The 13,178-nt window shown below is 44.1% G+C and overlaps 1 protein-coding gene across 6 annotated transcripts in view; it reads left to right on the top strand.

Moving 5' to 3' along the window:
- The window catches only part of PTPRT (protein tyrosine phosphatase receptor type T), a 1,509,925-nt gene that overhangs the window by 1,424,279 nt on the left and 72,468 nt on the right, over positions 1-13,178 (top strand). For all 6 annotated transcript variants that reach the window (XM_029612345.1, XM_029612346.1, XM_029612344.1 and 3 more), the window contains one exon: positions 5,858-5,945. In XM_029612345.1, the coding sequence (XP_029468205.1) occupies positions 5,858-5,945 (88 nt within the window). The remainder of the gene's footprint in view (positions 1-5,857; positions 5,946-13,178) is intronic.

The raw sequence follows: 13,178 nt of genomic DNA, 5'->3' as shown, positions 1-13,178 counted from the left end.
TAGAACGACAGAGGGTGGGGAGGGGCAGTGCTTGGCCCCCTTCCCCACCCCCCAACCAAAAAGGTGTTCTGCTGCCCTTGGTCACATGGGGTCGATTTAAAAAGTGATATAAGGAGTTATTCAGCTACATTCTGTAGGGTGATATTTTCCTTCTACTGAGTGAGACAAGAGTTGGTTTGAGGAGAAACAGTGAGCCGCCTAGCACTAATTTTCAGCTCTGGATGGCTAACCTATCCTGCCAAACCTAGGTGCAGCTATTGCAGGCTTGTATTTGGTTGGCTAACTTCAGCCAGCTCAGTGTAAGCTTATTTTCAGCTACAACCTAGTCAACTAGATGCTGCCTGAAAAAAAATAGATAGCCAGCTTATGTTTTAATCAGCTAGCTTAAGCTCTGTGCCTCACACTGAAGATCCACCCTTAGAGATTTACACATTTTAAGGGAAAAATGATCATCCATGAAACTGGGCCCTATAGTTGTGGGCATAAAATTGAAACACCTCCCAGAAGCATACCTGGCATTTAAATATGTGGATTCAGGTGCACATGTGCTCCAACATCTTTTCTTGTTGCTCCACTGGCAGATACACACAAGCAGGCTGATGCCATGGCTCAGCCTGCAGAGCTATGTTCTGCAGTGCAAGAGATCCAGATTTTGGATCTCTCATCTATCAGTGAACAGCAGTCTCGGGTGCATCAGGCCCCAGGGAAGCTAACGCTTTTAATGGTGGCCTCGGCTGGCCAGCAAGCAGCGCAAAGGATGTGCCTCAGAGGAGACTCGCTTCTGATTCTCAGGCTGGCGAGTTTCTCCGGGGCCACCGGAGCATGATGGCTGTGGTGGGGGAAGGGCTGAAAGATGAAAGGATAAAAAAAATACAAAATAAAAGGGCTCCTGGCATCTTAAAAGTAGAGGAGAGCTGATGTAAGGCTGGACAGTCAGAATAAAATTAGCGATCTAAAGATTTCTTTCAAAATCTAGTTACTTAAACAAAAATTTGCAGTCTAATCATAAGTGTTACTGGTGATTGCTGTAGCCTCTATATAATATAGTAACTATGTCTGTAAGATACTGGCAAGGAGGCAGATGACATAAAGTGCAAATTGCTTCGCAAATGTGATAACGTGCCGGAAAATACTACAGTACCTGAATGTAATTTGCTTTGAATTGTCAATAAAGGAAAAATATACATTTTTAAAAACAAATGACGAACAGCACGCCAAATTTTTAACATGTGTTGTTTGCTATTTTTCCATGCGTGATTTTGTGTTTGCAAAGCCCTCACATAAATGATTCTAAATTGCTAATGAGTGAATTATTATGCAAATCAGCTCATTAGCAATTTCACAAAGGCAAAATTACGCCAGAAAATCAGGCAAAATGGTGATTTTTCACAAAACTTAACTACATCCCTCGATTACTGCAATATACTATACATAGGTCTTCCAAATAATTCTATCAAACCTCTCCAGTTAATTCAAAATGCAGCAGCGAGATTACTTACCAATACCCCAAAACATGAACATATTACTCCAGCTATGCCAAGCCAACCCTACATCAGTTACCGTTTGAATTTAGGATCCAATACAAAGTTGCCTCTCTAACTCAGAATTTATTATATCATGTAAATCATCTTAAATTCTATGCACCAACCAGAGCACTCAGATCATCTTCTCAAGCACTATTAGAAATCCCTTCTGTCCAAACAGTAAGATTGGCATCTACGCGGGAGAAATCATTGGCTGGGCGCACACTCGGGAATACCCGCCTGCAGAACATTTGACTTCTCATAAATAAAAAAGATTTTAAAATAGCTTTAAAAACATAGGGGTAGATTTTATAACATGCGTGACCGCGTCCACGTGCGCGTGGTTCCCGGCGTGCGCACCTGGACGTGCCGATTTTATAACATGTGCGCACTGGCACACGCATGTTATAAAACTGGGTGGCTGCGCACACATGCGCGCCGGATTTTATAATCCGCATGAGCAGGCGGCACACGCAAGGGGGATGAATTTATGCAAAGTCCGTGCAGCAGTGCAGTCGGCACTTCCCCAGTTCCCTCCCAGTCCATTTCAATTAAGGAGTGGACTGGGAGGGAACTTCCCTAACCTCTGCCTAACCTTCCTTTCCCCTTCCTCATTCCTCCCCACCCACTAAAGTTAACCTACCTCGTCTCAATTTTTTTATTTTATTTCTTGCTGCTTCTCGGAAGCAGAAGTAATTTACGCGTGCCGGCCAGCTGCCAGTGCTAATGGCCACTATCCCGGCTGGCCTTTATCCCACCCCACCTCTCTCCGCCCAGAACACGCCCTCCACAGCCCACCCCTTTGAAGAGGCCTGGCACTTGTGCGCGAACCGGGGTTTACACGCGTGGCCAAGCCCCTTTGAAAATTTGCACAGTGTGTGCAAGGCCCAGCCATGTGCATAAACCCTGGGATTTACGCGTGTAGACCTTTTACAATCCAGGCAATATTTTTTCAGAATTGCCTTTCCCGCAACTCCACCCTAATTCTCTCCCAATGACGCAGCAGCTTTATATCATCGTGAGTTTCTTGAGCTCTCATCCCGCAGATTATGAGAGAATATAAATGGGTTTTTTTTTGTATTTATTTGTATTATTATGCGATCCTGTTTTAAGTCTTATTTTGTAGTTTATTTTAATTGATTATGTATGGTAGAATTGCTTCTATGCTTATATCATTGTAACCCACCCCGAACTTTGGAGGGCAAAGGCTAATAAATAAATAAATATGTTCTTTTGTGATAAAGTCCACAGTTTCAAAATCCCTGCAAATGCATTTGCATGAAATTTAAATGAGCCGGTATTGCGATAAAAACGTCTCGTGGTACCAGCTCATTTCAGTGAAGATCATCGCTGGTTAGTACAGTGGCCTGAATGTGACATATGTGTGCTTGAGGCAATTCTGTTATTGCTACGTCAGCTGGTCTTATACTTGTACTGGATTAGTGAAACCTCTTTCATCAGCTATGCTGTGACAGGGAAATTAATCCTTACAGTAAGTGTTCCTGAAACCACATGCTGCTTCTTGTACTTCACTATAAGCTTCTTAAAGTACACCTCAGCAAGAGTGGGATTAGATCTCTCTTCAGCCTGAGCAAGATAGAAGACAGAGAATGTGAAAAACATGGAGGCAAAGAAACAACAGATATGAGCAGTAATCCCAGCCCGAGTTTCAGTGGCCTCACATGGTGGCAGATGTGCAGTCATGAAACAACTCCAGGAGTTCTCCTGGCTGCTCACTTGATAGCACTGCGGTCTTTAGATTATTTGTGCCCCTTATTCTAATTTCAGCCACTCTAGGATCTAGAAGATTTCACTAGAAAGATCAGCAAAAGAGTGGAACCCTCTGAGGGAATAGACAAAATGAGGAGTGATCGAAGAAAGATGAAGGGGTGGCCGAGTGCTTGGCAGCTAGGATGCAATGCAAAATTGGTGATGCTGAAATTCAAGCAAGCAGTATGTCATGGGGAGGGGGGGGAGATACTGATGTGCACCAATCAGGAGAGAGATCTCAGTCTTTATTTAATGATTTGCTTGCGTACTTAAAAATTACTTGTTTGCCGCACCTTCCAATGATTGGGGCGGGGTACAAAACAGCACATACATAAAGGGGTAGATTTTAAAAGGAGTGCGTGTGGCGTACATGTGCGCACGCTACCCGGTGCACACACATGTACGTCCGATTGTATATCGGGGGTCGGCACGCGCAAGGGGGTATACAATTGTGCACCTTGCATGCGCCGAGCTGCGCTGCCTTCCCCCATTCCCTCCCAGGCTGCTCCAAAATCGGGGCGGCCTCAGAGGGAACTTCCCTATCCCCCACCCCACCTTCCTTTCCCTTCCCCTACCTCACCCGCCCTTCCCCCCCTACCTTTTCTTTTTTCTGTCTTTTATTACAAAACTTACTTCAGCCCTGGGGCTGAAGTAAGTTGCATGCGCCGGCCAACTGCCGGTGCACGATCCTAAGCACAGCGGCAAATGGCCGCTGTGCCTGGAGCCTCTGACCCTGTCCCTGGACCGCCCCTCCCCACCCCTTAGTAAAGCCCCGGGACCTACACGCATCCCAGGGCTTTACGCGGGTCGCCGGGCCTTTTGAAAATAGGCCCGGCGTGCGTAACCTTTTGAAAATCCGGCCAAAAGTGTAATAGTAAATTTAAAATAAGAAAAGTTATAAAGTATGATCATATCTGATAGCCTCAATGTTACAAAACAATGTGACAAGCAAATGACCAGAGCTAGAGGAATGGTAAGGAACTGGGAAAAGGATAACCAATAGACAAAAAGGAGGTAATTATTAGGGATGTGAATCATTTTTCTGATGATTGAAAATATCGTACAATATTTACAAAATCGTCAGAAATCGGGGGCTCCCTGAAACCGATAGGAAAACCCCACGATATTGTTCGTGGGGTTCTCGTATCGTTTTGGGGAAGAGCGGGAAAAATGGCACACAAAAACAACCCCTAAACCCACCCCAATCCGTTAAAACACATCCTTTAGCTTCCCCCACCCTCCCGACCCCCCCAAAACTTTTTAAAAGTACCTGGTGGTCCAGTGGGGGTCCTGGGAGCGATCTCCCGCTCGCGGGCTGTTGGCTGCCACTAATCAAAATGGTGCCAATGGCCCTTTGCCCTTACCATGTGACAGGGTATCCGTACCATTGGCCAGCTCCTGTCACATGGTAGGATTAATGGACGGCTGGTGCCATCTTTAAAAATGGCGCGGGCCACCCAGTGTACAGAAAAGCAGAAAAAACTGTTTTTCTATACACCCTCCAACTTAATATCATAGCAAAATTAAGTCGGAGACCCTAAAGAGAAAAAAAAATAAAACATCTAAAAAAAAAAAAAATCTGCCCGTGGGTTGGAAAACAGACGCTCAATTTTGCCGGTGTGCATTTTCCGAACCCCTGGCTGTCAATGGGTTCGACAACCAACGCTGGTAAACTTGAGCATCAGCTGTCAAACCCGCTGACAGCCGCCGCTTCTGTCAAAAAGGAGGTGCTAGGGACGTGCTAGAGTCCCTAACGCCTCCTTTTTACTGCGGGCCCTAATTTGCATACCTGGTCTTCCTGAACCGCGCACCCAGGAGAGTGGTCTGGGCGCGCGTCGGGAGAGCGGGCACTCGCCGGCTCTCCCGCAAAGTTTTCTGTATCGGCCCGACTGTCAACAAATGCCCCCTTATGAGACTGGTTGATGGGCTGAGTACCCTGAGTGATTTGAACAGTGCTGCAGGAATGTGGCATGGTCACCAAGCATCTGCTAAATAAATGAATCAACAACTCCCATCTATAGCCCCTTGGTAGTACACATCCTGCTCTTCACTCCCCACAGCTGCTGTACAGAACTCTAAACTAAATACTAAATATCTTTCAGTTAGCAACTGGGGCTTTCTTGTCCTTTGCTCTGGAGCTATGTTTGCAATCATCCTGCAGTAAGATGATTGCATACAGTTAACAAATATCTATCTACAGTACTTGTATCTATCTACCTATCTCTCGCATGCTCGCTCTCTCTCTCTCTCTATATATATAAATATATATATTTGCATGTAGAAGGAAAAAAAAACTTCTCAACCAGCTTGCTGGCTTGATTTTTGCTTCTGTTATTTTACAAGGCAGGCAATATTTAGACAGCACAAGCCATGCATCGTTAATAGTCTCTATGGTGCTGTGGCATTTGCGTTTATTATTAGCGGCCTTTTCTTTCAAAGCAGCTGTTAACTTGGAAGAACACTGAATTATGCAGCATGTTGGTTTTTCTCCCCTGCTTTGCTGTGCTAACCACCATTAAATATTACTCTTTCCAATTCTGTTTTCTATATTGTTTATTTTGCAGGCACTACCTGAGGGACAGACAGCGTCTTGGGATACGGCCAAGGAGGATGAAAACCGCAATAAGAACAGATATGGGAATATCATTTCCTGTAAGTGAGCACTCAGGGCATATTTCAGTGAAAAAGGTGTGTTTATTTCTTATTCTTAGACTTGCTGCCAAGGTACATTTTTTTTTTTTTGGGGGGGGGAGGGGAAGGGGCCAGCAGTTTCCTCCTGCTCCCCTAGGTTTACAGCTCAGTCAAATCCAGGGTGGGATCCATGCGCCTTCGTTTGCAGCTGCTCAGAATTGTTACCCTATTTTATATCCCCTCTCATCTCACCCAGCCCAGCCATTGCAGTGACAGCCCTCAGCTGGGAGCCTTGCACCAGGTGCTCCTTCCAGAACCTTAAATCTGGCCACATTGGACGTTGCCATTGTATGATGACTGGGACTTTCACTCCCCACATGGGCTGCCTCTGCCACAAACCCCTGCCAGCCTGGGAGCAAAAGACCTGAGTCAGGAATCAAACCCAGGTCCGCCACATAGCATTGCACAGCCATTGCACTAAGCCACTATTTCAAAAGCTCTTATTTTAAAGCGGTAGTGCAAATCAGCTTTCCTCAAAGTCATACATTTCTGACATCCCCCATTAAGAAACTTATTAAATTAGTCTAATAGAAAAGGTATTGCCATATATATTTATTGTTTTGTTTTTGTATTTGTTAACTTTCATATCCATGCAGTCCCTATCTTAATGCATTATGTTGCCTGCATCTCTGATTTCAAATGGTAGAGGCACACTTTACATCAGAGCCTAAGAAATGCCATGCTGGGTCAGAGCAAGGTCCATCGACTCCAGCATCCTGTCTCTGACAGTGACCCATCCAGTTACCTGGCAGATCCTAAAAAGTAAATTTACTTCTTGTTACTCACTCCCAGGGATACCAATGGCTTTTGCTAGTCTACCTGGCTAATAATTATTTATGGGTTTTTCCTCCAGGAACCTGTGCAAACCTCTTTTAAGCCTCACTATGCTGGTTCCTTGACCACGCCCTACAGCTTGATTGTGCAGTGAATGAAAAACTACTTTCTATGATTTGTTTTAAATCTGCTGTTTTTTTAGTTTTATTAATGTCCCCTTGTTTTAATATAATTTGAATGGGTATAACCATCTTTTATTTACCCATTCCACCCCACTCATGATTTTATCAACTTCTATCATGCCTCCTCTTCAGCTGTTTCTTTTCCAAGCTGAAAAGCCCCAACTGCGTAGTCTCTCTTCGAAGGAGAGCCATTCCATTCCCTTTACATTTTGTTGCCCTTTGCTAGTTCTGCTCTGTCTTTTTGGAGATGGGATGGCCAGAACTAGCAGCCCCACCTGAATCCCTCAAAGGCTTCCTGCTTCAAATGTACTTGAAAAAATTGTTATTATTAGTTTTTCCCTCTACGGCAAGCTTCTTCTTGATTTCTCTCTCTTGGCCTGTCTTACTATTGTTTCATACCTAACTTGCCAGTACTTATGCTGATGCCTGTTTTCTTCATTTGGGTCTGCTTTCCATTTTTTAAAAATGCCCTTTCAGCTTTAACTGCTTCTTTCACGTCACCATTAAACCATACTGGTGTTATGGTTTAGCGGTGTTTTGGGTGGATTCTTGGGTACTGTGGCAGATGACCACGCCCACGGGGAGGAGCCCCGTGGGGAGCCACAGTACTGGGCTAGACTCAGGGTGCACAAACACAGAATTAGATCTTTTATTATACAGCTTGATGTATACCACCAGAGGTGGCAGTAGTGAGGTGATCCAGATGTAGCAGCCTCGGGACCCTCGGCAGAGGGAACCCGTCTCACCCCGTTGGTATAGGGGGGATTCCGGTGTAGGTTTCCCAGCAAGGCAATGCTGTGGATGAGACAGACTGATAGGTTACTCACTAGATGGTAGCTGTAGGTTGGGGATTCCACCAGGCAGAAGTAGATGGTACAGGCACCGAGGCAGGGAGAGCAGGCCCTTGAGGAGCAAGTACCTGATTCCTATAAGGCACCTGAAATAAAGCAGAGGGCCCCCAAGGAGCAGGTACCCAGGTTAGAGATTACCCCGAAGGGCAGAGAGAGAGAGCTTCCAGTAGCAGCACGGAAGTGGCAGAGTAGCTTAGACCGGCCAAGGCCAATCCTTGCTAACTCAATGAGCTGGCAAACAAGTACAGGCTATATACCCGGATGGCGTGACATCACTTGAGGGGATGCCCCGAGGTTCGCGCCATAGCTGGAATAAAGACGTGGGTAGCGAGCGGGCACCCTAGTAGGACCTTGGGAGGAGCATGGCGGGAAGCAATGCCATAGCCATTCCGGGGACACCGGAGAGGGCAGCTTGTAGAAGCGGCGGTAGCCATTTTTCCTAAGGTAAGCGGGAGGAGCTGAGAACAAGGTGAGGCATAAGGGGCAAAGCCGTCTGACCCCGATGGATGCAACAGCTGATAGTGATTTGGTCTTCCTTCAGTCTTTTTTAATGCTTGGGATACATTTTATCAGGTTCCAAGATGGTATTTTCAAACAAGGTCTGTATCTCAAGCAAATTTTTAACCTTTGCAACTGCTCCTTTTGGGTTTTGTGTAACTAATTTTCTCATAGGCCTAGATTTATATCACATGCGATATAAAAAAGGGCAAGCCTTCTCCGATCCACCAGACAATCACTAATGGCCTTCCACTTTCACCCGGCCTTTAGACACTTATCTCCATGAACTATGGACTCTGGCTCCTCCAGGTTAAAGCACCTTCAAGCTTTAACCCGCTCTCACTATCGTATTCATTTATTATTATTACTTACCTTCATCTTCCTTCCAGCTTATTATAAGCTTCCAAGTTCTCGATTCCAGTTGATTGTAACTTTGACTTATTCATATCTATTCTTATCTATCGTTTACCTGAATTGTTTCCTTCAGTTATACCCCCTGTTAAATGTAAACCGATCCGATATGGTTATTTACTATGAAGGTCGGTATAAAAAACTGCTAAATAAATAAATGTTTTATGGCAATAGCCTATTTATCGCAATGTTATCTTAACGCTTCGCATAGGTATTACCGCAAATTGCGTTAAGTTTTCGCACTTTGCGGTAATACCAAAATAATGCTGTAAAGTGGAGAGAGAGAGAGAGAGAGAGACTAGCCATAATGTCCTCTCCCTAGATAGGTATTTGTATCCCTATGGGAGGCCCACCTAGTAACTCGAGGTGAAGTTTAGGTAGTAGTGTAGGGGTTAGGGGCCACTTTGACATGCAGAGTGAGACGTATGAACAGAACAGTACACTATTGTGAAGACTTGATGTACTTCAGAGTGAGGAAACTCACACAAAGATGAGATTTGTACAATGTTCTTTCAACCTTGCTTGATGTTACCCAGGTTGAGAGTCCATCAAGCTAGTTTGAGAGAACATTAAACAAAACGCCATAACACGAGTTGATAAATGACCCCCATAGTCACCCTTTTTAAAGTTATACAACACTGTGGTAGTCCCATGGTTCTATCACATTTGATTGCAGTACGATCACTATTGTTAAATGGCCCCACCACAGTATCACCTTGCAGCAGGTCATGCATTCCACTGAGGGCTTTATCTAAAGCAGTTGCCCCTCTTTTCAGTTCTAGGACCATCTGCCTCCATGGTGTCATTTTAGGGAATCTATAAACTTAACCTCTCTAGCATGTCCCGATGTAACAGTGACCCAATCAATACTGTAATAATTAAAATCTCCCATTATTATTGTGTTGTAAAATGTGTTTGCCTATCTAATTTCTGATAGAAATTCACAGCCTGTTTCTTCATTTGGTCAATTGAATGGTAGTACACATCTACTGCTATATTCTTACCAATCACTTATGGAATTTCTATCCATAAGGATTCCACAGTGCATTTTGTTTTCTGCAGGATTTGTCTCTGTGCCATCCTTGACATACAGTGCCACCCTTATACCAATTTCATCTATCTTGGCATGTCAATATAATTTGTATCCTGGTATCACAGTGTCCCATTGGTTATCCTCCATTCACCATGTCTCTGAGAGGCCTACAATGTCTATGTCCTTGTACAATGCCAAACATTCTAACTTCTCATTCTTACTATTCCAGCTTCTAGCTTTCACATACAGACATTTTAAAGTATGTTTTTTATTTGTATTTATATTTTATATTCACAACCTGCTTAGTAGGACAATATACAGGCAATTTAGAATCTTTCACATCCATATGGGCTACTTCAGCTTTAACCACAATCTCTCTACTGGGCTATTCTGTTTTGCAAGTATCCTTGCAACTAACAACTTTCCCCCATGTTCTAGTTTAATAGTTGCTCTATCACCTTTTTAAATGTTAGTGCTAGCTGCCGGTATCCACCCTAATGAATGTTAAGCCCACCCCACTGGAATAGGTTCCCCCTTCCCCAGAATATTTCCCAGTTTTTAACAAAAGACCTTTTCTCTGCATCATCATCGCATCCATGCATTGGGACTCTGGAGATCAGCCTGCTTCTGGGGTTCTGTCCATGGAACAGGGAGCATTTCTGAGAATGTAAACCTTGAGCTTATGGATTTCAATTTCCTACCTAGACGCCTACATTTAGCCTTCAGAACCTACCTCCTGCACCTTCCTATGTTATTGGTAGCAACATATACCATGACAGCAATAGAACACGTGGTACAATAGGGGTGGATTTGGGGGCGGGTCAGGGCATTCTGGGGAGGGGCAAACATTTATGCACATAAATCCCAATTTTAAAACCGGCGACCACAGTGCACGATGGGCTGTTACCAGTGCATATTTACTTCTGCTCTTTACCAGATGCAAGTCTGGTTAAACTGGGGGGGACTGCAGGCTGAAGAACCAGAGGGGCCTTGATGATCTATAGACAGGGCAAACTGGTGGACTGCTTGGGCAAACTGGTCGTTTTCTTCACATACACATATATTAAAATGTGCTTACTTAAAGCGCGTAAAAGCCGACAAGCCCTAAGAAAACATACGTGAATAACGCTTCCTCATGTAACTGCTTAAAATTAGGAGCACACATACATGCACTAGGCATATTTTATATAGTATCCACTCACTTGTGCAGACAATTTAAAATTCAAGCACATGTGTGCTTGCGCCCACATATGAACATATATGGGCCTGTGCACGCTCGTTTTAAAGTTATCGTCCCTATGTTTAAAAAGGCAGGGTAAAACTGGAGATCAAGCAGAGTCTGTGGTGCTTTAGCAGGTAGAGAAAATGGGCAAACTAAGGGCCCGATACGATGAAGTGCACTCAGCAGCGCACACAGTTTTACCCACAGTTGTATGCATATGTTTTGTATGCAAATGTTACTCCTGACAGAGCAAGGAGCTTTGCACACACAAAATATGCATGTAAAACTATGCGCCCTGCTTAGCGCCCTCACATGGAAATCCCATGCTAATGAAGGCATTAGCTATTATCCCCCAGTGCAGAAAGGTACCCTGGCTTACCTTCTATTTCCTTGGTGCTGGAAATTTCACTGATGGTCAGAGGTGGAGTAAAGTTTCCAGCGCTAATCTTGGTTTATGGGCAGAAGCCGGAGTTCCAGCATCAGGACCTGTAATGGGGATTTATGCGCAGAAAATATAATTTGTGCATACAAAATGTGTTTTCTGCGCTGAAAGCAGTTTTATATACATTTTAACTCTGGTTTGTGTGCACATTTTCCAGTCCGCGCACTTTCTTTTAAACTCCTGATCTACTGGAATACTATTTGCTTACTGCATTGGGAGTTAAAATATTTTTGACCTGCGAGATAAAAAAACTATGCTGCATTTCGGTGCACAGATTTAACCCACACCTTGTTAGATTGCGCCCTAGACGAGCCTGATTTCATTATCTAAGTGAAGGAAATTAACTCTGGTGGTCTTTGTGGATGGTAGTGCTGTACTATGCCAGTACATTGTCTAAGTGAAGGAAATTAACTCTGGTGGTCTTTGTGGATGGTAGTGCTGTACTATGCCAGTTCTCAGCCTGCAGAAAGAAAGCAGAATGGAGAAAAGCCATTGCATGTAAAAGCTGTGGCTCGCTAACTCCAACTATTAGTCCTTCCTGCTCTGTATTACTGAGCCTTAAAACTTATTTACTGTATTACATACAGAGGAGGCACACAATAATCTTTTCTCTGCTCCCCATGTACTCGCTGACTGGGCTTAATACAAGTGGCACATTAGTAATTACGTTTGCTCACACACACACAGACGGGGAAAGATAGGCTGATAGGTAAAGATAGCTCGAGAGAGTTTCACGAGAATAATTTACAATAGATCAGAGATTCAATTATACAGTACATTCGCAGCTAAAAAATCATTTAGTTGTAGACAATTCTTCATTTTCTATTCTGGGCACAGAGCCAATCTACTGAGAGACAGGTTGGAAAAGAATGAAAGGACAGAGGTAATGGAAGATCTTAAATAAACATCCTTCCTGTAATGGAAGAAGGTGGTTCTGGGTTGTAAACATTTGATAGGCCAGGGTAGTAGAAGGGGGGAAAGGAACATGGGCGTCTGTGTGGGTGTAAGTAGCAGTGGTATTTACATAATTATTGAAACAGTGTGGTTGAAGAGTGCTTAAAATGTTCTTGCCGTTACCAGTGTAATTGAGCTGAGATGAGTTAGGTGCAAGAGATTAAAGTAGCAATTCAGCCCAGTCGACCAAAGCTCAGTTACAGATATGTATACTGATATTACAGTATGTGCTGCAGAATAATGAGAGGAGAGGGAGGCAGTGGGTGGGAATAACTTTAAAAGGCAAAGAGTTTTGGTTTCTCTGCACTCATCCTCGTCGGGCCTCTAACACTTGCTAGGTACTAGAGCAGTGGCTCCTTTTTGGTAGGACCCAGCCACAATGGCGGGGAGAAACAGATGAAGACCAGCACTGGATATCTTCTGGACATGCCTTACCTAAGGGCTTTATTTTCACTGATCATGAGTGAGTACGAGCAGTCCTAAAACATGAGTTATTTGCGGAAGACCATGTCCTCAAACGTGAACATAGTCTCGAAAACCCTGAAGTCCATATTCAAAAGCCATTTAGACGGATAATGTAATAGTTATCCATCTAAATGGCTTACCTGGCTATATTTACCCATTAACTGGCTACTGGTTACCTAACTAGAACTTAGCCGAATAAGAAGGAGGTGATCCATGGGTGGGAAAGGGGCATTCCGAAGAGGAGCAAAGTTAACCGCATAAGTTAAGTGGCTAACTCTGGTCGGGCCATAGGGCTGTCCTAAAGTTAGCCAGTTAGACATATCCGGCTGACTGTAAGATAGCTGGGTATTTTCAGTGGTGCA

Source organism: Rhinatrema bivittatum, chromosome 8 (genome assembly GCF_901001135.1).
Source record: "Rhinatrema bivittatum chromosome 8, aRhiBiv1.1, whole genome shotgun sequence".
Taxonomy (NCBI): domain Eukaryota; kingdom Metazoa; phylum Chordata; class Amphibia; order Gymnophiona; family Rhinatrematidae; genus Rhinatrema; species Rhinatrema bivittatum.
Note: the sequence above shows the minus strand (reverse complement) of the source record. Positions and strands in the feature narration are given on the sequence as shown.